At 38.0% G+C, this 26081-nt stretch overlaps 1 protein-coding gene across 1 annotated transcript in view; it reads right to left on the minus strand.

The window, feature by feature from the left end:
* The window catches only part of BLNK (B cell linker), a 91673-nt gene that overhangs the window by 51634 nt on the left and 13958 nt on the right, over positions 1-26081 (minus strand). The window contains exon 3 of the mRNA XM_082285859.1: positions 11702-11748. Coding sequence (XP_082141985.1) covers positions 11702-11748 — 47 coding nt within the window. The remainder of the gene's footprint in view (positions 1-11701; positions 11749-26081) is intronic.

Raw genomic sequence — 26081 nt, forward strand, 5'->3', positions numbered from 1 at the left:
ACCACTTATTTCCTGTACTGGCCTGTAATACATACAGCCAAGGGAAAGGGTTGATGGGTGTATTCTCTGGCACAGTTTGGTAATCTGCACTACTTCACTGACCATAATTATGCTGTCTGAGCATTCTCCTATTCCTGCTTAAGAAAAGAAAAAATAATTTTGTTGGTAGTCATTTCTATTTCCACGTGTTTCCATCTGCTTAAGACTGCTCTCTTCTGTTTCCTGGATAACTGGAATTGCCTGACACTGTGTTCTGGGAGCAGAGATGTCAACGAACATAAAAAGTTTCAGAAGTCTTTTCCACACAAAAATGCAGTGGATTTGAAATATTACCTTCAAAATAAAAAAAAAAAAGATCAGGGAGATGAGGGACTTTCTAAATAAAGAAATTATTATCTTGTTTATTAAAAGTATCAAGCTACTATTTGAAATAATAACAAGAGAACGTTTTATGGCCAAAGATAAACACTTTAATGGAATACTCTATTCTGTGGAGAAAAATTGCTCAAACTTGTAACTACAGCCATGAAATTTTTCTGTTGTCCAAGGCTGCAAATTTTGTGGATTGCTGCTAAGGATATGTTTACACAGTTGGTAACTTTAATTGCTTTAAGACCACCAAACTGTAGCAGGTAAACTGGAGTCCTACACTATATCAGAGAGGGTTATTATTTTTATAGATCCTAATGTGAAACATTTATTGCTATAGTACATAATTTAAAAGAGTTATGTCAGAAATCTGTGGTCATATGAGCCTGCATCTTTCCACTTTCAGAGTATATTGGGAGAAAAAATTCTATATTTACATCAAATACTGGATTTTGGAATAACTCCAGATTTGAAATACAAAGGGAACCCAATCAGAAGTGAAAGAAGAAAGAAATTATGATAGAATTCTACATGTAAAGAAACACATACATGTAAATTTGAATATCCATTATACTGCATTGTATTATTTGTAAACAATCTTCCCTTTTCTTTATATATTGTTCTAATAGAGAACAAGAAGGTCACTGTATTGAGGAAATTACAATCTAAAATATTTTGTGATTGAAGAAAGTTTCTGACTCTTAGTTTAGAAATAATATGCATAGATGATAACTGTATAAGGTATTTAATTTCTCATCATTAGTGAATTTTACCAACATCTGCAGCATGGATTTAGATTTATAACACCTTTCTCTGTATTGTAGCTAACTGCCTGGGGTTATGTCATACATTTGAAACAGTCCTGTTTGTTTTGTCCTAATGATGTTGAGTCAGGATTATGTTATAAACAGACTGCTGAGTGCAGACTAGTTTGCTATGTAGTATTTGTAATTTGAAACTGTTCACAAGGTGTATATTATTTTGTAACTTTTGCTATAAAATGTTCTTATTAGCTAGGAAGATAATACTGATACAGTAGAGTCCAGGGACTTCTTCCAGGGAGAAGTTATTGGTTTTGAAGATATCTTTTTCTTAAGCACTGTGATTTCTTTCAAGCTTAACCTTTCCTTGAGGTCGGTTAACTTTGATCATTCTGTTCACAGGAGAATTGCTCTTTTTATGAAAAAAACTACTCAGAGTATCATGAGCTTCTAAAGAAATTATAGATTTCTATTATTATTCTCATTCCTGGTGGAACTGATAGTACCTGAGTCGAAGTGTGCAGTGTAATTTCGTTTGTTTCAGGTGGTCCACGGGGTGTTACACCAGCCCAGTAAGTGACGCACTGTTCACACGTGTATGGAGGCACCCGCCCGTACCCATTCGCTCGTTCTTTTCTTCCTTAAGCATCAGGTGCAGGCTACTGTCACAAATGTCACCTGACACAGACCTTTGAGCTGACCCAGAATTGCTTTGCTTTAAGAAAGCCGATCCACAAGAATGTTAGAGTTGAAAGAAATGCTGTAATAGAGGAACGACATTTTGAGCTCAGTTTAGAATGAGTTTTAAACTTGAGCCCGGGTGTCTGCTGGAGCTATGCCATAGGGCTGTATTTCAAAATGTTTTTGGGGCATTGGTTGTGAATGAAGAACACTTCAAATCTGTCCAGAAAGTGGTGCTTTCCCAGAAACTGGTGTTCCATCCTGTGGACTCTGCAAGGTGCATGAGAGGTATAGATGTATACAGATATGTTGGTTTTATCTTAGGCTGGTTTGGGAGCATTTACATCTTTAATCCTGAAGAATTTATTCCCATTATTCATTGTGGTTAACAGAGGATCTGATACTATATTCACCTTGATGCTGGTAGAAAAGTGTTGCTGGAAAGACTTCGTCTGTAAGGTCTGTGATCAGCAATTAGCTGCATCTGTTGTTTTGCAGTGTTTACTTAGCTGCCTTTTTTTGCTTTTAAGGGAGAACCCAATAAAATACCAACACACTGGAGGTATATGATGCATGTTTAGTACTGCTTTTGGTTAAAAGCTGAAATTGTTGAAATTTGTCGGTTTATCTGTAATTTTGAATAAATTCCTGGAAAGGGATAGCCTAGCAGAGAATACCTGTAAGACTATACATGTGAATCATACTTCTATTTCTTTAAAAATAATAAATAATGCTGAGAAATAATTGACTTTGGAACTCCTTTTCAGGGTGTACTTAAATCTATCTATTCGTGGGCTATATGTGAACAATATTTGTACCAGTAATATAAAAGTAGTATAGCTGGTAGTTCGTGTTGACATTCCAAGCAATACAAAGAATTCTTTTACTTCTGTATTCTTGAACTGTAGTATCTGTTAATTAAAGAAAGAGTATGGATATGTCTTATAGTCTTGTGTATTTCTTCAGAATATTATTCCCTGAGCCAGAGGAATGAAAGGAGGAACTAATATACTGATAAAGGTAATTAATTATATCAGTCAGATCAGTGATTTAGGAAAGGATTGATTACACTTACGAAATGTATGGTAAGGTATGTTCTCTGAAATGGTTAACATATTTTTAGGTTATAGTCTATATTCTGAGAGCTTGGTAAAATAATAAAAAGCCATGAAACTGAGCAGTGAGGAACTAAATAGGAGAAATGACAGAGCTGTGGTAGCAGGTGTCTGTCAAACTCAGTGCCAGAATTGTGAAGAAGAAACTGAGACCTAATGCTCTGTCAATGATATCATTGGAGAGTGCCTAAAATATGTGATGGCAGTAGGTAGAGGAGAATGGAAAACAGGAAACCTAGTATAAGAACTGTAAAATACATAAAATCTCCTTTTTTTTTCTCCCAGAATTCTTGGCTATTGGAAACAGGAGTTTGTCCAGGTTTAAAAAATCAGGCATGGCTTGTGGAAGAATAAAATAAAATATTTTTAGAGACAGATTAGGTAATACTGTTCCATTATAATTTTTAGCAGCAGTCCCAGTCCAGACCAAAACAGATTTGGACAGGGAGACTGACCTACCTCCCTACTATCACAGTGTCCCGCAGTGGTAGGGAGGAGAAGAGAGATCCAACAGGCAGGAATTGTGCAGCAAGATTCCTTTATTTAATTATTTTACAAACTCTTTTAGTAGGGACTAAAATAGACTTTTTTCTCCATAGTCTAATTGGTCAAAGGATCAGACATCCCTTGGGGTGATTGGCTAAAATCCTAAAACATCCATTGTCAAAATATTTTTCTACTGTACTATAAACAAGGCTTTGCAAGGTCGCAGGTGTTCATAGTTTATAGAACTCTACTAATATCTTCCGTGAGAGAGAAAAATATCTCACGGGACTGGAAAAAAGCAAGAGAAATTCTTGCTAGCAGCATATTTGTGTCCACACCCTACTATGGAGAATGTTCTTTAATCCCTCTGTTCCCCAGGAGGTTGATAAAATAACCTGCAAGATGTGGTCTGAGTAGTCCTAAACTGTAGCATCCTGCAGGAAAGCCGCTGTTAGTGTGGCAAAAGACTGGCCATAGTCTGGCCTGAAGACAGTTCCCCTCTTCAAGAATTCAGAGCATATCTGAATTTTATTTCTAAGAATTACAGACAAACATTAAGATTATAAAGTTAAAGTGTGTTTATACTGTGTGTGGGGGGAGCATGGTGCTGGAGCTGGTGACAACTGAGCAGTCTCTGGAACAGGCCATAGCAGAGCTACACCTTGAGACAAGACATTTCTGGTCATATGCAGCATCCATTAGAGCAGTGTTCCTGCTTCTGGCAGCTGAGCAGCTCCTGTGCTTGATGATAACTCCTCAGTTCCTATACTGTACCCAGTGCAAGCATACAGGTGCGCTGAAGCACTGAAAATGAGAAGGCCAGGATGAAGATGCTTGTGACTCGTAATTTCATAAATATGTACATTATAATACTGTCTGTATTTAGGTGGTTACAGGTGATCTATCCAGAGAGGCTCTCTGATGCCCTGAGTCATGTGTTGATGAGTGTCAATACATCTGCAAGTAGTTATGCACAAGTGCTGCCATGTCAGTGTCTGTGGTGTTACTAAGGTAATCCTACATTCCTCCCACGGGTTGCTCTTGGAAAGGGACTTTATAAGGAAGATGCTAGTAAAAAGGTATTTATTTGCATGCTGAACACAATTTCTGCATTTTTTGGGGGCAAATCTTTGAAATATGTATTTTTGGCCAGGTTGTTAATTCTATGGGTTTCAGACAGTTTCAGGTCTTGAATTCTGTTGCACAAGGGGCTGCTGTGGTGTTCCTGGCAAGTGCACTTCATCTTTTCCAGGCCAGCTGCACTGAGCAGCCTCCTCTGAAGCTGTTTCAAGTGTCTGGTTGCTGCAGCCCCAACTGTCTGGCTTGCAGCTGCATCAGACCCTCCTGCTACGGTTCCTTAACTTCTCCTTGCAGCTCATCTTGTAACTTCTTTACTTTACTTTACTTGTCTTGGTGACCCCATTTTTAAGTACTGCACTTTTCATTGTTTAGTGTCATCTCAGCCTATTCTTTTCTCATTTCTGAACTGAATAAATTTTACATGATTTGGTTTAATACTTTCCTTCGTTATCTTAGAAATAGTGCATAGACCACCTGACATCACAGCACAAACATATGAAGTAATGAATGAAGCTCCACATGCTTATACAAAAGCAAAAAGAGGTTGTGTTTTCACTCATTTTCACAGAGGCTAGTCTAAAGCAAGAAGAATGAAATGTCCCTCCTGCAGAGAGCATAAATATATATTGATAACACACTGTAAAATAAATATTGTATTTCTTTCATAAACTGAGAGGACTCCAGTTTGGGCACTTGGAGCAAAATGAGCCCAGACATCTGTTCTGTTTTCTGCTCAGTGTGTAGCTGAGCTGGGGCACATGTGGATTTCTGCTAAAATGAGATTATAAATTAATAGCCGTTCACACTTCATTGCTTGAATGAGCCAGAAGTTATTTTCTTCTGGTTTTGAGTCCCAGGTGCAGCACTTTCTGACTAACAAATGTGATTGTCTAAAAGGGAAGAAAGACCAGTGAATTGAAACTACAACAACCTCTTCTCTGTGGTCTGAGTACAGCCATGTAATAGGCAACAGGAAAGCACATCAACTGACAGAGTGGAAGAAAGGGATCCTGTCCAGAAATATGATGTTGGTGAAGAAGTGGTTTGTGATTTGGGCAACAGGTTCCATTTCTGGTCCTTGCTTCTGGCTTTGTGTGGAAACATAAGCAGGCCATTTGGATATGTGTCCTAAAAGGTGACCCATTTCTTTGATTTTTGGTACCCAAATAGAGTTGCTGCATACTGATATTCCATTGCTATTTAGGCTGGTCTAGAGTATGAATGAAGAGAAACACTTCTACTTTCACTAAAACTTAGTGAGATGAAGCTGACTGTTACAGCCCCTCCAGCTGGACCAGCACAGGCTTTGTTCTCAGAGGCTGATCCACCCTTGCTCTTCAAAGAGAACTAGTAGATCCCTAGTCTGTCTCACTGTTATCAAAAAGTATCTCTGATGTACTTTGCTGAAGGTCCCTAAAAATGAGCATAGTTTCAATATTAAAGAAACACTTATAAATGTTACCCCCGCCCCCTCTAATGACATTCCATAGATGGCTGAGCATGGCAGGCTAGCATGAAAAGTGATTGGGCAAGGTTGACTAATTCTATAATTTTCTAATTTAGAAATTGTCCTGAACACAAATGAATGTTAATGTTAACATGTAATGGAAAATCATGGGGCTGAAGAGGAGGAGACTCTGGAGACACTTCTAGGCTTGTACTGATTTATATGTTTTATATATATGTATATATATATATACATAATCCAGCTAAAGCTGCAACATCTGTGCCTATGTGCTTTCCTAACTGGCATAGGGAGGACAAAATGTGCCAAGAAGCTATTCAGACAGCTTGAAACTGGTTTCCATCATGCCATCAAGGGTGTTGGGAAGATAATTTGGGATTTTCTCTGACATCTTTCATACTTTGTCAGTTCTTTGGTGACCTCCAGATAATATCAACTGGTTTTTCATCTGTTTGAGAACGTGATTATTTTCAATAAGAAAGGACAAAATTAGTTTATCTCATTGGAGTTTCCTGATGCAATTTTCATGAAAATGGAAAAAAAATCTCTCCAACACTGACAATATATCTTAACTCTGAGGCGTTCCTCATAATTACAATAGTGCTAATTCAGTCTAACAGTGGTATGTGCATAAAGAAAACCTTTTGTCATATATTCTTTCTGCTCAGCCCAGGGGCAGGAATATAGTACACAGAACCACAAGAATTAAACACTACCAAGTTAGTTCCCACTTTAACCACACCTGCAGTACTCTAGCACTGTAACATCTGAACTGCCTCCTCTGCTATTTGAAAAGTAGGAAGACCCCAGCAAATATCTGCTTATCAGGACTTGATCAGAGAATACAAACTTGTACATTCTGTGCATTTTTATATATTTTCAACTTTTGAGAGAACTGTTTTGCTATTATTTCTTTTTCAAAGACTGAATTATATTCTCCAGTGAATTCCAATGATTCTTGTATACAGATACCTATTTTCTCTCTATGAGCTCTGCCAAATGTAGTTTTTAGCTACACCTTTATGCTTCTTAGTTGTGAGGGGGCCTCTCCTCCTTGAGTAACTGGTGTCATTGCAAAGGTCTCCATTGCTCATGACAGGATGGAGGAGGCACTGCTGCAATGCGAGTGTCTGTTGCCCCCTTTCTGCTGCAGAAGTGTAATATTTGCTACTGCTGTAAAAGAAGGCAGAATGGTGTTGCTTTGCTGAACAAAAATTTCCTAGATCTTCCTGTGAACAGGAGAATATCCGGAGTTCATTCTAATCTTCAGGCAACGTCTGCCTCTGTAAATATTTGGTGCCTGGGTAGACTTTTCTCATAGCCTTTCTGTGCTAAAAATGACTAGATAATGCATAAAAATGGGATTTGAAGTAAGCTTCAGAGAGGTTTTTTTTTTTGCTTTTGGAATGTTTATAGCTGCCAAGGAAGTATCCTATGGTATTTTTCTGTAACACTAGAGTTACGTACTGGAAATGTGTTCTGGCCTCTTTTAGGCAACATTTTTTATTGGGAGGTCTCACTGTATAAAGAGGTATCTTCCGAATTTCCAGCCCTGGCCTTTTGCAGTTTTGGGAATAAGTGAAGATTTTTCAGTGGCATTTAAGCTACAACAGAACCTAGGGAAAGCAAGGAACCAAATCTACTTATTTAGACATAAAACATTCAGCCTGAATCAGCACTGGTATTTAAAGGATACAGGGTAATAAGAAACCATTATGGTATATCCCAAGGATAGAGGAAAATCTTCCCTGCTTACTAAGTATTGAAATAGAAGTCATCTACTGCCTTAGTTTTTCAGGTCAAAGCTTTCTCTGGAGTGGGGAAAGTCCAAATGGAGATTGTCTGCACAAGACAAGATTTCTGTACTGCTGGATCTTGCTTAAAGAGACAGCAAAAGCTCTTTGTCTTTACTATTTTTTTAAGGAAAAAGACTAGTTGTCATGGAAATCTCATTAATTTTATTAGTATTTTTGTTAGGATTTGTCTTTGGTTAAGTGTATTTAAGTGTTGATGTCTGTGTGAAAGCTGAAAAGTGAATTTTCCACATTAGGTTGTTTACCTTCCTAATAAAGAAATAAAAGAAAAAGTGTGAGTGGAGAGGGGAGAACAAAAAAGGTGTTAATGTGTGACATTTCTAGTTCTTGCAGTTTGAACTATGAAAGTGCAGCCATCTCAAGTGGAACACTTCAGCATTACAAAGGTACTTTCCTGGTATGTAACAGCTCATACAACTGAGAATTTGTTCATATGATTCAGGAAAAGATGTTGCCTGTTCTTGGAAGGCAAGGATGGAAAATTTCAGTTTGGAGTTCTTAAAAAATTATGATCAAATAAAATAAAAAAGATGCTAGAAACTGATCTAGAAATCACTCTTAATTACAGAATACTTACTTGATTTAGGAATAGCAAATTTTTCTGCATATGCTATAAATTCCTGGTGGAATAAAGTAGTAACATTTTTCACAGAAGTGAAAATTGATAGATGTTTATTTCAAGCAAAGGAGATCAAATGCTACCCACACCATAATTAAACAGAACTTGTAATTATGTGTTCTGCAACACAGCTCACTTATCACCCAGGATCTCCCATAACTGCATGTTGCTATATACAAATGGTAAACTCAAGACTTGACACCTCAGACCTGATTTGCAGGTGAGGATTTCTCATTTACCTGGCAGTCTGTCACAGCCAGAACAGGCTTCTGAATTTGCACGTGATAGAAAGTACTGATTTTGTGATGAAAGATTTCAGGCCTGGTTTTGTAAAGTAGTCCCCAGAGCTCCCAAGCTGAGAGCAAAATCTATTCTGAGTTTGATCTGGGATGAATTTCTAATCACATTAGCTATAAAGGCAGCCTTTTAATTTCACGGTCCCTGGGAAAATGAAACTTGGGTAAGCTGAAAACATTATGAAAAAACATCTGCATAAACATCTGATACTGTAAGTCTTGGACTACCTACACTGAGGTGATGGAGCTGTAATTAGATTTCTTTCTTGAGATGTGCTTCCAAATTTTGGATGTTTATAATTGAGTTATAGCCTATATGCCGGGTTTTGCTGAATACAGTTGTAAATACCAATCTTATTTGCACAGCAAGACAGCATGTTTGGAAAGGCCTTAAGTTCCACTATTCTCATATATCTGTGGTATGAGGTTGATTATGGTACCTGCACTCTCTTATAAAGTGCTCCTGAATGTTGCATGATGTTCTATGTAGTGTTCTCTGCAGCATAAATGTTAGCACTGACTAAACAAGCCCATGACTGTAGCCAGTGGGATGTTTGAAACTGCTCTCATGGGAAGCATTTGGAAAGTACTGGCATTCTTGAGAGTGAACTAGGTGAGTGTTTTGGGTGATCTCAGGCTTTCAGGGTGAGAGTTTATCAAATGAGTCTGCTGTGCAGAGTGAAAAAAGCACAAAGGTGCTTCTGCAGGAGGAAGGGCTTTAAGCAAAGCTCCAGATTTCAACATGATGTCAGGATTGCTGAAAACATATAAACCTGTGAGAGCAGTTTGTTGCACAACCCCGGCAGCCAGCTCCAGAGAGGGTTTGGACCAGTGACTCAGTAGTCTGCTGTCCTGTGTTTGAAAGCAGCACCTCTCTTCTGACATTGTTTTTGGCAAGTGGGGAAGAAAATCTTTCATTATTGCATTTCAGGGGTAGGGCAAGATACTAGTAGAGACCACAACTTGGTAATTTCACCTTAATATTCAGTAGTTGCTCAGAAGCAATCTAGGTAGACCTATGGCTTAAAGTGTAGGTGGGAACTAGTTTATATGGGGCTGTCATTAGGCTGTCAAAGCCAACATTGATATAGTAAACCCAATACAGTAAGAGACTTCATGAAAAGTGTAGTGCAAAAAAAGTTTACTTAAGAGTATCAAAACAGAATTACAATGATAAACTCTTTCCAGATAAACCATTTTGTCTTTTTTGCCCAGGTATTTTTTTTCCCCTTAGAGAACAAGCACGGTACTGGCTAGAGGGAAAAGAGCCTTGCATTAAGTTAGTGGAGGTGTTTGGTACAGAGGGCAGGGAAGCACACTCAAGCATGGCTGCAGATTGCTCCTGGTACACCTGCCATGACATGTCCCAGCAGAATGGGGAATAACTCTGTGTTTTCACAGAGCACTTACAGCCTTGTAGACTCAGAATCTTGTGGAAAACAAGAATACCAAGTGTTGAACTAGAATGGGAAAGGCAAAGAGCCTTTGATGGTGGTCAGAGAACCTAACTCCTGCCTAATGAAGCCCTCATGAAGAAACTTTCATAAAGGCAGAGACCTGAAACCCTGGCCACTGCCAGGAGAAACACAGGATTTCAGTCTCACCTTGTCTGGCAATTACTCACTTTCTGTTTATCTGTCCTTAGTGTTTTGGTCCCTTGGGAATTACCTGCTGTATGAACATGCTTGAACAGGCCACTTAATCTGTCTTAGGTGGATCAATGTAGATCGTCTCCAGTTAAACTGTTTGAGTGCAGAACCTCAGGCAGTTTTTGCAGTAGCAAGTAGTATGAAGTAAGAGTAACAGATTTTAGAGTGGAAGTTGGTACTAGGGATACGACATCCACACTGTGAATTTAAGGAATTTCAATGCTTTAGACAACAGAATTAATATGGCAAAACACTTTTGTTATTCCAGTATACAACTTGAGAATTCAAAGCCTGAATGCCCACATCAGTAGAAATGCAACTCTTGGCCTCAGTTCAATATATTTCTGTTTGCCCCAATATTGTAGTAGATCAGATTCATACATATCAGAAACAGAAGACATCTCCTTGGTTGACTTTATATTAATTCTCTCTACATTTTCTCTCAAAATGATGTCCCATCAGACTAAATTTCTTTGCAAGAAAGTCCTTTGATTTTTTTTTTACTCATCTAGTTAATTAAATTAAACCCAGAAGAATATTTACCTATGCTCTCAACAAATTTCTGTCAGTAGGAATTGGAATTTAATGGGTAAAAATGCCTTCAAATCCATCCAGTTTCTTACCAATAGAGTGGAATTCAGAAAACAATTTGTAAATAGATCAATGTTTCCCCAGCCAGCGGGGGAGGGGAAAGCTACATGGAATAACAACAACCATTAGGTGAAGAAAGCAACACGCTAGATTAAACTGAAGTCTTCTTGGTTTTATTGGCTCATAGAGAAAATTCCCTAATATTATTTCTCTGTAGTACTGCAAGAGAAATAATATATTTGAACATTAAGGATATCCTTTGAAATGAACTTGACTTGTCACAAGTTTATATAAAGGCATTTCTCAACCATTATATCTATATTTACTTATTCAGTACTGTATTTAAATTCTATTTAAATTACTTCCAACATAGTGCTTTGTTAAATCGATCACTTAAATTGATCCATAAGTAGCAGATGAACCAATTCTGAAAATTTGACCTCAAATACCATACAAGCAAAGATCCTCTGTGTTTTGGAAAAAGTTGAACTTGTACTTCTACTAATATTATGGTTGTCCCTTTCTGTTCTGAGAAAGAATAACACCCAGCATCTGGTGCAGAAGAGACTTTCCTGTCAGCTGATCTGAACCATGGCTCTTGTAAACATTCCAGGATCCTAATCCTGAGGAAGTCCCACCCCTGTCAATTAATGTTAAAATTCACCTGAGCAAGAGGTTTCATTTCTCATTTTTCCTGATTCATTAACAGAGCAACTGTCAGAGTACAAGTGTATTAGTTATTCAATGGGGAAACAGAAAATAATGGGACACTTACGGCTGGTGCATAGTTTTGAATCTGCTCAGCTCATAATCTAATGCATTCTGAAAAGAGAGAAAACAGGTTTTATATCTTAAATGATCATTTTAATCAAGAGCAATCCATTAAGTGAAATAAATGATATTTTATAAAGTGAATGAAAAAACAGTTTTTAGTTTTGTAGCTACATGCTTGTCTCATCTTGGTTAATGCTTAACTTTTTGCTATTGGCCTGTTGTAACATTTCTAGAAAGCTGGTAGCACACACTACATTGTTAAACTGGAATTTTACCGGGCATGTAGTGGATTAAATTAGGCTGGTTAATGAATCATTCAAGAAGTGATAAGCAAACCATTTAATGTGGTCTCTTCACCACAGAATTTCTTTGGGTTTTTTTTACTCAAATCAGCAGATAAGTATAACAATGGCTGAGTGGAAGATACTTTAACAATGGCTGGGATATTATTTAACCTCATGTTTGGTCTGTTTTGGTTCTAAAGTTCTGCATGACTTCTCAACCCATGAAAAGCTGGTAATAAAAAAGAAATAGAATTTGTAGTGTTCTACCTTGGCACATAAAGTGCCCATTCTAGTGCTGAACAAGCTAATTCAGGTACTGGAAACAGTTTCACCAAATGATTTCAATGGTTTGTGTAGTTCTATATACCTTTCACCTCAATGTGAATGAGGAGTTCATGCATTACTTTTGATGTTCAAGCTAGTGCGCAGCTTGCAGTCAAACTTCTTAAGTCGGAGTTTTAAGTTAGTCTAAATTAAACCCTTTTTTAACTATGTATTTTTCTTTAGTGCAAAATTTCCAGTAAAGTGTTAGGATTGTACCAAGATGTGGGATTACGTGTTTTCAGTCCAGAAACCTTCTAATGCTAAAATTCCCCCTTTTTCAGTTTAGATTTCAGCAGAGGATAGGTCAGGCTGAAAATACTTCCATTTAATAGATGCAATTCTAACCATCCATCTGTTTCTGTGTTGGGAAGAGCAAATTAGTTTGTGTATTTCTTGACACTTCCTAGGCAGACCTACAGTGGATGTGAAATCTCTGAAATAGATATTTTCCAGTGAACTCAGTGATATTGAGTTCACTGTAATATGACTGATGTTTGCCCAGATCTATCTGTTTTTTCTGAATAATGCCCCAGCCATCAGTCCCAAACCATTTTGCCTTTTCTCTCACCATCTCATCAGCATGATAGATGAGTTTGTATCAGGCATACAAATGGAGACACTAATAATAAGTGTATGAGAGAAGATCAAGTGGAGAACATATACATTCTCAGAGAAAACATATTTCCTCAGTCTATATTTAAATTCTAGTGAATCTCTGCATTTCTTTGACATATTTGTTGTGAAAATATGCCATTTCAGACAGTAGAGAACCCCCTACATTTAATACTTAGCCTGTAATTATACTGTAACAGAAAGCAGCTGCATATCTACATGTAGTGGGTATGGTAATTAGCAGATGATCCAGCAGATCTGAAATCACTACATTCCTGAGGAAATTTAAAACTGTATTGAGCTGTGTGATTGCCATACAGGCCCATCTGGGCTCCTTTGGGCTTCATCAGCTGTAGTGATGACTCGCCAAATTGCCGCTGCATATCAATGACCAGCCGGAATAGGGCCATTTCCTCACCACCTCTTGTACTTTTTCAGTAAGAGGTGGAGGCAGCTATACTTTTTGTTGTAAAGGTTTGATTCTTCTTCACTCCCTTTTCTTTGCAAAACAGAGCATTTAAACCTTTACTTTGTGTGTCTGAAGGTTGCCGGGGTATAATGTCTTGATGATCTCAGAGAAGTATCTTGTGTAATTTTCAGTCCTTCCAAGATGCTGTTTGCGAATGTGCTGCCTAAGCCCAGCCGCCTTTCCACACAGGTAAGTGCTGTGTGTATGGTCACATGGAGCCGTTTTTAAACTTGCAATGGAGCTTGGTAGAGAACGAAGCTATGGATCTAAGCAATTCCTTTACTGGGGAATTTTTTTATTGAGAGTTTTAACTTTTTTCTCCCCCCTCCTCTGGGACAGTCTTTAATGATGGGATTATGCTATGTGGTTCTCTGAGGTTTGAGATGATGGATCTGTAGGTCCAGCTGAAAGCTTTTTATTTTTTCCTTTAGTAAAATGCACTATTGATTGAAGGTAAGAGCTGCTGCTGCTCTGCAGCAGCAGAATTCTGGTCCTAGGAAAGGATACAAAAATATCTTGCAAACTCAACAGTTTTGAAATTACATGGTAGGTTCTGTAGGAAGATGACTAATGCTTCCAGATTTTAATTAACCACTGCTTCTGTTGTTGGTTATTATATATGTTGTTAGTGATTCATATTGGCATGAATGGAATAAGTTGCAAATGAATATGTGTGATAAAGAAGAAGTTAAAGCAGTCTCTTTCCTGAAGGAATTTGAGTTGCCAAATATACAATGAGGAACTAAAGGGACAGAGTGTTCTTTAGTTTCATTTTTCCCCCCTTTTTTCTGTTTTCTGTGTTTTGGTTTTTATGTTTATGGTTTCATATTAGAGCACAATTTAGAAAGCATATAAAAAAATCTGTTCTCTTCTAGCCTGCTGTTGATTTCCTCATTTCTGCTGGCTGCTTCATTCACCCAACATCAATTTTCTCAGTAACTCACTTAGCTCAGTAGCTCAGAGTAACCAAAATTCCTAGCTTGCAGATCGAGCCAACCAGCTTTGTTCTGCAGACAGCATCCTGGAGCGAGAGAAATGCTGTAGTAGTGCAAATGTTTGAGGTGTGTCTTTTGCTCCTTTACTTGCAGAAGCATATCTTGGACCTGAGCCTTTCCTGCTGTAGCTGCTTGCCACCATGGGTGCTGGCAAAGGAGACGCCTTGCATCAAAAGCAAAGAGAAGGTACAACCTGTAACGATCTGGAGCTGCAGACCCATAAATGGGTTTTGTGTATTTTCGTCTGGAGAAGTTTAGACTGGCTCGTGTGCATGGACTGTGCAGTACATGCAGAGTGATCTGGCATGTCTGAGGTGCTCTGCTTCAGTGCATGCGCTTGCAAGAGGGCAGTGTGTGTGCGGGTGGCTTACGTGCCTTGGCTGGGTGGGATTTAGGGCATTTTGCAGTCCTGGGGGTGCCTGGTAGGCAGATAAGAGATAGCGAGTGTTGGTAGGAAGGTAAAAAGAATGGGGTAAAACGTTGCAACACAATACACAGCATATAGACCCCATCATCTGCCCCAGGCATAACACTTCTCTAAGGAAGGCTCCTAAGTCATGAGCATTGCTGTCAGCAGTCATGGAACTTGATGTGTTTTGGTTTCTGTGTTTGCTTTGGAGTTTTTTTGCCATGCTTTTACAGTTGCTGAGATCGTGCAGATGGATGGTTTCAGTGGAGTTGTTGCCTCAAAAAAGTTTTTGGATGTCTTTGGAGAAGGTTGTTGATAGAGTTGATTGCATGATGCAGTGTTTTGAAATTCACTGAAATACATCTTTCCCCTTCCTTCCTTTGCAGCCCTTTCTGGTAGGAAGGCACTTGTGTAAGATGGTTACAGCTGCAGGTGCAAAGAATACCTTGAACAATCCAGGAGAGCTGTGAAGGATCAGTAGGAGCTTGAAGATGTCAGATTTTGATGTGAATGAGGGTGAGGGGATTCCTTTGACATTATGATAGACAAACATACTGTGTTGCTAGATAAACTGTCAATATCTGGGCAGTACAGCTGCATGTAAGGTGACAGTCTTGTCATTACCTTACAAAAATTCAGAGCTACATTCTGTAATGTTGCCAGTTCTGAGCATAGACAGCTTTGGAAGTGTTTGTTGCTTTTTGTGTGTGTATGCATATATTTGAATGCAATAATGTATACTGAATTTGACTTCCTCCTAATTTTCTTCAATAATTTTTCTTTGGGGGGAGGGATTAAAGACAAATTTTCTTGACAAAAAGCAATTTCATTTTGCTGTGATAAAGTAAATACATAATATAGAAGTTCTGTGTTCAGTATGACCAAGTTTGTGTTAAGACTAGTTAATGAAAACTGTTTTCAAGAAAAACACCTGGAAGGAGCCCTTGTAGGAGATTAGGAGGAATGTACAACTGCATTTTTTACTTCTGAGAGACAGAGGTTTAGTGTATAAACAACAGCTATCTAAATTTAGGCAGTCAATGTAAGCAAAAATCTGAAAAATCATAAAATTTTAATAAGCCATATTAATGATATCCCTTATTAACTGGCATGGCAGCCTATCTGTAATTACTTTGGCATTTCTTAGTAAAAGTGTCCTTATGGAATATGAAAATATCTCTGGGAAATAAAAGTAAGATTTCAGTGCTGGCCTCTAGAGACACAACCTGAGCTATAGACTTTTGCCAGGTTATCTGGGAAAACCGGCCAGTGTCTCAGACTGAGTAAAAAATGGAATAAATGCATAGAGGAATTTTTTTTTTTTTTCTTAAATAAAGGAGATCTATGTCCCAGGGAGGTGGGGGAGAAGTGGAGAGAATGTAAATAAAATGTGAGATACTTAAAATTAAAGGTCAGTTCGGAAAGAATGACACAATAGAGAGCTGCTTCTATTGTGAACGAAGAATTACTGTTTTTAAGGGAATTGTCCATTTTAAAGTGTGTAAAACTGACATCTAGTGGCAGCAATAGCACTTTGTGTGCAAAGTGGCCTTATAGTGAGACCCGTTTGCATAGCAGATGAATGGATTTTAACTGTATTACATACTAAAATTGCAATTCTCTGTACTTTATCTTGGTGTTACAGAGCACTTCCAACTAAATCTTGCTTATTTTAGTAATGTCTCACTTACATAATGCCAGGTTGTGGGTCACCTTTCTGAATGCACAGCCTCATGCTAGAGAACTGATGAACAGTTTCATTAGAGGAGAAGAGGTTGAAAGGGGCATGAGGCTTAAAAAAAAGGTGAGGGTAAGAGTTACAGAATTTCATCAAGGTCAGCTGGGAAACTGCTTGGCAGCTACCAATTCTTGACCTCTTATGAACAAACAGGGGAAGTCTGGCCTCAGAGCTGTGATGTGTTTCTCAGGTGTGGCATTACTCACAAGTGTAAGCTCCCCCGGGAGGGGAAACAGGACTTTATGGCCAAAACTGAGCTCTCACATGACTTCAGGCAAGATATGTAGGCTATGAATTGATAAAGCATTTAGATGTGATTAAATCATTCCCATGTTCATTTGCTGAATCATGGTTAATATATTCATTTCTCATTCATATTTTTATTCAAAGGGCATTAAAAAAATATTTTTATTTTCTGTTTTGTGTAGCTTGTGTTGCTCGTGTCTTTGAAGAAAAAATCCCTTGCTAAATCTCTGCAGGATGCCTGCCCCACTGAGGCTTTAATTTATCTTTGCCTCCAGTGCCGTTATATACATAATGTATACATTACTAATAACAAGCAAAGATATGCAAAAATGAAGTATCGATTATTTTAAAAACTATTTTTAAAAACATGGCATAGGGGCACCTATAGTCATATACCTATAGTCAAAGGGTGCAATTTAAAATGAACATAGAAAAATATAAAAGCATTATTCAAATCTATCTTCCAGATAATAAGATGAAAGACATCACCAATAGAAGACTGGGTGAAGACAAAGGCAAATCTGAAGGAAGAAGGGAAGTGAGTGTGCTTCAGTGAAAATATAATTAAAGTGTGGGGAAAAAAAATCATAGATTATTTTTTCTGGGTTAGCAGTTTGTGGCAAGAATTGCCAAATAATATTGGTCAATTTTCGATTGTAAGTGTTTCTTTTACAGTCTTCTCAGTTTATAATAACTGTTGCAAATATCTCAGAGATAAAAAATGTTGGTAGCATAATTCTAATGAAACATAGCTCTGTGCAGTTTCAAGGCTGTGGTGAATCATATGCTGCCTCTATCATTCCATCTCTGTTACTTTCAAAACATGGTGAATCATATTTGTTGAACACAAATGTTGACATTCTGCAATGAGACTCAAGTCACAGTTATAGAAGTGGTATAAGAAACAGCAGCTGTCATTTCAGATAGGCGAGCTGCTTTAGTGGGAAAGCAGAGCCGAGCAGCAATCCTGTTTGCTGCAGAGCTGCTCTCTCAGGACAAGATTAGTTGTTAACAGTTGTGCCAGCCAGAGCTGGGAGATGGAATCTTATCTGTCCTGAACCTGGTAATCCACTGCAGGTGCTTAACAGTTGTAATATGCTTTTGACCTTTGGGGTCTGAGTGGGAGTGGTTGCAATGACATGAGGCCAATTGCTATGTGCAGAGTCTCTCTGACTTTGCACTCCCTGGGGCTTCTCCTTACCTCTTGGACACTGATGCCTTTCCAAAACTGTGGAAGCATAAGTCATGCTAGTAGCACCAGAATTGTTAATATACATGAGATCTCTAAGATTTCAGAGCAGCTGTCTCTGCACTTGGTTTATATAAACCCTTGCATAGTACAAACGGAGTTGTATTGGTAGCAAGGGAATGTATTCAGGACATGCTTGTTGTAAATAGGACTGCTGGGGTTGGGTTTCTTGGTCCACAGTGGATTTGTCATCCATCATGGAATGCTGCTGTTATTTTGTCCTCAGGCATGCTTTTAGTTAAAAAACTGCCAATCTAATATTGTGTTACCAAGAGCTGTGTTCAGCATGTAATGGGAGTTTGAGATCTAGATGTTTCCTTGCTGGAAGGAACAGTAGATTACTTCACATTCCTTAGGGCAGCTGGAAATACTTTATTACATTGATGGAGATCTGTCTGTAGTATTGCTGCTCTAACATTTCAAATCAAAACCAAAGGGTTTTTGGAATTATTTGATAAGGTTTAATATGCGTTGAGCTGTATGGTTCTGAGGAATCTGTACTGCCTCACCTACCACTTTTTTTATCTGTTGAGATGTTAGAAACCTGGTTTTTCCTTGACTGAAAGATGTTTTCTTTCGATAGTAGCTCAGTGAACCCCTGTGGTTAGCATTGTTCTGAGGAAGCTGCCTGTTGCAGTAGTACCATCTTACATTAAGAGCTCAGTGAAACATTAAACTAGTTGACCCTTTATTCTTATATGTGCTATGAGTGGGTTCACCTATGATTTATTTGTTTATGACCTAGGGTTTCCAACCTGTTGTATACCCCAGGAGCTGTTTGCTTATACTTGACTGTCCAAGACTTTTTGAACCTGTCTTATTCAATCTCACATGTGGAATGAATGGTCTTCTTGAGAACTGGCTGCAGAAATAGCTTTGTTCTAAGACAGACAGTAAGGTTTGATTTGTAAAATAAATCAGTTTATATAGTGCATACAATGGGAAAGTTCATGTATTTTTCCTGGAACATGATGTCCCCATTAGTGTTAGGCTGACCTGATGGAGAGATGAGAGGTTTCCAAGGTTCTTTCAAAAATATACTTTCTTCCTCACTGAGAGTGTAATGTTCTGTGGGCCAAGCTCTGTCTGTATTTGCATGTCCTTATTGAAAGGACATTTACTGGAACACAGAAAATAAAACCACTTCCCATATCTTTGTAGTAATGCACCACTATATGCTTAAGCAAATTGAGTTTCAGTGTTTGAAAGAGGAAGGAAGTCACCACATATAGAAATAACTGTGACCACCAGAAATTCAGCCTCAGCAAAAAGCAGCAGAGCCTCTGCTGATGTAGGCTGCAAGATTAGTAAGACTGATTTGTTTTTGTGAGAAAAGAGAATTCAAAAGAGCCAGCTGAAATTCTTCTAGCAGAACCATTTATCTCTAAAAATGCTTCTTCAATGAAAACGAATTGTTTTTCAGGGCTTCTTTCACTTCATTGATGATTAAGAATCTATAAAAAATTGGTAAAGTTGAATCAATTCATTTTCATGTTTTTTAATATAAGGTAAAAGACCCAAATGAGGCATGTAAGCATTACTGCCTTAGTGGTTCCAAAGCACTTTATTTTTACTTTTATGTGAGGTTTGCAACTATTCCTTCTGAATCAGAGCAAAGGGAAATATTGAAGTGTCAAAAGTTCCATTTTTTGGCCACATCTAAGATTTTAGGCCTGGAAAATGTTTCCAGTCTGTAGTCAAAATGCCAAGAAACAGGACATGCTGCAGAAATGTCCTCAGTACAGAGGAGTCCTGCTGGAAGCAGACCTGGTGCTTTAAGAACTGACCTTTCTTCAGGACTCAGCCCAAGGTGTGAGTGCAATATACTGTTGACCCAGCTTAATAATGACATAAAGCAGAATTGACACTGCCAGCTTCTGTTAATAATCTTGCCTTTGTCGGGGCTGAAACAGGTCTGAGGCCAGCTGCTGCTTCCAGCTACCTGAATCCTGTTCCAGTAACTGCATGCAGGTGATTTGAGTCAAGTGGTGCCCTTCTGTGTCTAGCTTATGCTGTGAAAACAAAGACTGTCCCTTGGCTGTGTGGTTATGTGCAGTTTCTTTCTAGCTCCTCTTTCCTATTGGAATAATCTGGTTTTGCTATTTGGTATTTCCTTAAGTGAGCAGACATCTCTGCAGGTATGAAAAAGTCCCTTCAGTTAATCTAATTTGCTTACTAAGGGAATGGGAGGAGGCAAGAGCTAAAATGGTTGTGGTGGTGGTGTTTTTAGTACTTGAATATTGAATTAGTAGGAAGAGTAATGTCTGTGAACAATGGCTGAGGCTGAGTCAGTGCAAGATGCTCTGTGCATTGCACTGAAATACAAAACTCAGTTTTCTGGGTACTAATTGTTTCCATCGTGCCCTCATGAGGGACACTGAAAATGACAACAGGAAATAGCATATCAGGAATCAATTCTCAGGTCACTGGTAGCTGAGACTGGCAAGGACTCTTCTTTCTTCGGGGAAGGGAAGTTATCATCTTAGTGAACTGCAGTTATACAAGCCAAATAACTAAATACAGGTGCTCCCCAGGTGTGTCAGGCTGTTGGGAGCAGTGGGATCAATCTTGGAGAATCCCAGAAAGTGGGTGACATTGGACCTTCAGCTCTCCCCTGCTGGCCAAGGGCCTGGGAACTGTGCAGATGTGCTCCCTGCTGACACTGCCTGCAGAATCAGCTGCCTTCTGCTTTCCTGCATCTAGACAAAAACAATTAGAACAAGAAGTGCTGGGAAATAGCTGAGCCTGAAAAAGCTGTAGAGAAGGGGTATGAGAATCATCTCACCTCTCAGAGCAAATACTATGGCAGAAGCTGTCAGCAGCAGTTAAGCTGTAACAGCAGTCTTAAAATCAAAACCTATATATTCTTGAAAGATTAAGCAAGAACATCTGCATAATTGTAAGCACATTACATTTCATCAAGGGAACTAGAAGTAGCAAATCTTAATTATAAGAACAAATACTCTTGCTGAATCAGGAAACCAAATGTGACTTAGTACATGCCTGTCTACCCTAAACACTTTGATGGCTGGCTGTCTTCTCTTTAGAAATAAGCCACCTCATAAGCTCCTTGTGCATCTACATTGAAGAAACAATTTCAAATGCCCACACAGAGATGTGCTGAGCTACTTGACTTTGAAAGTTCTCCCTGCATAGTGGAATAGATTTGCTGTCCCTCCTTTGATACTGGTTTAGGGTTTTGAGGTAGGGCTTTAGTTCCACTGTTTAGATTTTAATAATCTCAGTGGTTATATCTATCCTATATAGGTACTCTTTAATTCACATAGTCACAAATATGTTGTGTATCTGTATCTGTAGGCATCTTGAAAATGAGCACTTGATTTGCTTGATTTATATTACCTCAACCACAGCAAGCAACATTATTAATAGTGAGTAACATGGACTCCATCAGCAAGATCATGACTGCTGCATTTCAATGGCTGAAATAACTTTGTGAAAAGATAGACCTGAAGGTGCTGGCTGGCAGTCTTTACAAGTAGGACAAAATACTGTAATAGTGATAATTTAGGTAAGCAGCAGAGGTATTAAGACTGAGCACAATTAAGACCTCTTACTGTGAAGCACACATGCTAGGTCTGAGCTGCTGCAAGAACTCAGCCTTCACAACTGTTATGTGTTGAAAAGACCATCTGCCAGCAGTGCATGCAACATGTGGCCCTGGCTGAAACAGAAGAAACTATTTCTGCCCCGGGAGAAAAACAGCTACACGTGCCTATGTCTGTAAATGTCTTTACTCAAAGTATGCACAAAATCTTTGTTGGGTCACAGCATGGTGAATGTGGATGAGGACTTCTAAGGTGGGGAGGAAGATAGGTATAGCACAGAGTGGTGACATGTCTCCTGGTCTGTGATAGAGAGCAGGGTCCTGCTTAGTGGTTTATGGCCAGGACAGCCCCAAATTTTGAGAGCCACATCTTGAAGGGGCAAAGCCAAAGGCTTGTACAGTATTAGTCAATGCTACCAGTGACACAAAGAGCTTTACAAACTTTCTCAGTAAGTACTCGGTTACAAAGTGGTTAAGGATATTTGATTTAAACATCTGCTTTGTTTTTCTCAGTTTGGGAATTTGAAAGACAGCCTGTAGACAGAGCATTCCTTCCCCCATACCCCAATATCCCGTCGTTCTCGGATGCCATTAAATTTGTTAGTGTGCTTAAGTGGTTTAATTAAAGTCTTTTCTGGTTTAATGCAATCAACAATGTCTTCTGTCAGTGCAACATGTCTGGTCCTAATGATGCTTCTGGATGATAGATGTTGTGGGGATAGCTATCAAGGTGGAGAGTAACTTAATTTGAGAGGTTTGATTTCCTTTTACTTTAGCTGTCAAGACCTGAACAGATAGCATCAGTTAGAAAGAAGCAAAGGAAAAAGTGCTTTGAGAGTTTTTCACCTCCTTTGTTCTTATATGGAAATTTAAGGGTATCATGACCTATTTGTTAGGTGATGTATATCTATCTAATAGATGTTAAACTGTTAGACAATTTCAACAGGAAAAAGGACATCTAGTTTTGGATACAGGACTCATCATATTAGGTTGAAGTTGTGGTGTTCATGTGCATATATATTGCTTTACAGAGTATCAGTATGTAAGTGATACAGTATTTGTGTTTTTTATACTTCTATATTGCTTCTTGGTTTTTACACATGAACATTTATTTATTTGGATTTCATGCTAGATCTGCATATTTAATCAGGGTCCTGGGGTACCCAGCATGTGCATCTTTCCCTTCCCCCTCAGCGTGATGAATCTTCATAAATGAAAATATTGGTCTTTTTCTCTTTGACACTTCAAGTTAGCCAGTGAAGTCTGTCTATGTCTGAAGTTCTCGAACCTTTTAAGTATTCTGATTTTATAATCCTGCTGTTAGTACATTCAGCATTGATTTTACAGCATTAGATACTGTTCAGGAATGCAAGTGAAACAGACTTCCTTTTGGCTCATTCTAGAAGTGACCCAAGTTAACTGTGAGCAAGGCAATTAGTGTGGGTTATAAGAATGATGCCAAATGTCATGGCAATGACTCTTCCACTATATATAAACATACATGAATCTACTTTAGAGAGAACTTTTTCTACCCATTTGTAAAATTTAAATTACGGTAGCTAGCAAGCATGGCTCTTGAAGTGGAATAAATACCAGAATATGTATTTAAAGTGTCTAAAAATAAATATTTTGGTTTCAAGGCTTTATAAGTCAATGACCCAACATGCTGTTGACAACCAAGATTAAATGATTGCAAGAAATTCCAAATTTCCCCTGACATACAGACACTGTTTCCTTTCCTGGCAGTTCATGAAATAACACTTGAATTTCAGTGTGCTGCCATTGGACCATTTTGGAGCAGTATGTCTTTAAATCTATTAGCAAGCTTGTGCAGAGTTCAGAGTGTGAGGAGAAAAGAAAAGCAGCATGTTTTCTTTGAGAAAAGTTGAGCTTTGAAAGCAACTGGAAGTTTCGGAATGTTAAAATACAAACCAGCTGAGATATGTTAACGGGCAAAGAGCAAGAGAAGAGGTCAAAACCGTTCATGCAAATATCTTTTCACATAATTTCAAAAATAAGCTCATTCCAGGAAAACAATACCCATATTTGTGAACAGTTCTAATATTAGTCTGTCATGATAATGGTATCTGAAAGCCAGTGATATTTATACTGGGATGAAAGCGACCAGCATGTTAACTTTAAATTACTCTCCTAACCCCAGTTTCCTTGGGTGTGGGAGTATTTCTTTTTAGGAAAAAGGTCACTTTTGGTTAACTTTGTCTCTCCCTTTCTCACCCTCAAGCCATTGACTGATACTGAAATTTAGCTTACAGGGAGTATTTCCATTTTTACATTTAAATGCTTTAATCAAGGTTTTAAAGAAATGTATTGTGCAGAGTGACTGTCAGTGTTGTTTACATGAAGAAGCAAACTAGGAATTGTGTGAACATTGTGCACTAATATAAAAAACATAGGCTGGTCTCTAAATGATTCGATGATTTGTGAAAGTCAAGAGGCAATAATGGATGATCATATTGCATAACAGCCATCCTTACAATTGGGCACATACTCTTATAAAACACAAAAAGAGAGAACATTTGAATTTTGATATGTCAATTATCAACTGCTGACAAATTGTTTGTTTATTAGAAGTTAATCCCCCACTGTTAAAAGATTTGTGATGAGTTCAATATCAATGTGAATCTAGCTCTTTTTAAATTGACCATGAGCAAAATAAAATAACTGTTTTGGATAAAACCAGTCAATTTCGATTACTTAAATTTCTTCATAGTTCAATAAATACTGCAAGTACTATTTTTTAGCATGGCTTTCCACGTTCCTTCTGGTGATTAAAGCTGCTAGCCATGACCATATTACTTCAATTATAGGATGGAACTACTTGTAGCTATTTCTGGTGCAATAAAAGTATAAAAAATGAAAAAATTAAACTCTCTAATAATGGAGGATGCTGATGAATTGGATGGGTGTTGTTGCTAAATCTGTATTTTACATTCACTTATTTTTCTTGGAGGGGAGAGAAGCACAGGTTTTAAACTTCAGATATGCAGGCTTAGAAAATAAAATCAATTTAGAAACTTGTCCTTATAAATGAATGAAATAACCCATAGTGGTGTGTACCTCCTACATAAATCAAAACAGAAGTGTTGTATTTTTAGTCTAGAAAAATAAAACATAAAGTAATAAAAGTAAATTTTATTTTTACTTAGTACTTTCTACTGATTTTTACATGTGACTCTATTTACCCAGCCAAATAGTATACCTGCATAGTATGACCACATATCTTCTAGAATACTTAAATATGGAAAACCAAATTATATAATTTCTATTGCATTACCTGCCAACTAAAAGACCCTGGCATTTTCCACTCTAATATGTTTGTTAAATGATTGTCTTCCCACTTTTATCCACATGTGAGAGGGGGAATCTGTAGCTCATTTGAATGTGTGTGAGGTGCACAAGATCAGATGGTGGATGTTGGGAGAGTTGTTGAACTGACTGATAACCAGGCTTTTGCAGAGTGTCTGTGACTCTGGGTACTGTTTAACATGACAAAAGTGGCTCTATTTGGCTTTAGCTGATTAAAATTAATGAATAGGGGTTACTTTGAGCTGAAGCTCAACAAAGGCAAAAATCGTATCCAAGGAACTCTTGATGTTGCAGACATACTTCATGTTATGTTGTGGAAATTCAGCTATTGTCTGCCAATATCAAATGATACCAGTTTTATCTGTGCTGACCAAATGGATATTTCTCGCATTTGGAACCAATGTGGTGGTTTGTGTTGGGATGAAAAAAATAGGAAAACATAAAAAACCTCCTATGACCTAATTGTTGAGTTCCTCAGTTTCATATATTTCTGAATTTATTCATGAGCACAGTCACAAAAGTCCTTCAAGACCCAACAGAAAATGTAGCTCTACCCTGTAAAAATCAAGAATACTTAATTGGACAGGGAAAAGGAAGAAAGGATAACACCATAAATAATGCATGGTACAGTTCTAAAAAACACTGAAATTTTGTCAGTAGAGGACTTTCTGTTTGGAAAGTGTATATATGACCAAATAAACCCCAGGCTTTGGGGATGATACACTTGCAGAATTTATTTGCTCTTTTTTCCTACTGCCTCTTCAAAATTCGGTGCTGTGTTTGTACAGATGTATTTCAGATACTCTGAAACCACCTGAATCAAAAACATTCAGGTAAAAGATTGAGGTTTTGAGGTTGATTTGTTTGTTTGTTCCAGTGAAGAGTCTCTTTCACTTAGTGTGATGCTGGCACATAAGACATTTCTCCAATCTGCTTTTTATATACTACAGGACCCAGACAATCTAATGCACAAATGAAGTGTTGCATTTTCCTCTTCACAGGAAAGTAGGGGTTAAGGGCAAATGCCAACATTTGCCTTGAGTAGTTCTGAGTGAGTAAAATAGGTCACCAGCTATAAATAGATAACATATGTTTGTAGTCTAATGCCTGTATTTTTTTTAACCAAAAATTTTTATGACTTGTTAGATTCGTTGTATCTCATC

This window comes from Coloeus monedula, assembly GCF_965178545.1.
Source record: "Coloeus monedula genome assembly, chromosome: 8".
Taxonomy (NCBI): Eukaryota; Metazoa; Chordata; class Aves; order Passeriformes; family Corvidae; genus Coloeus; species Coloeus monedula.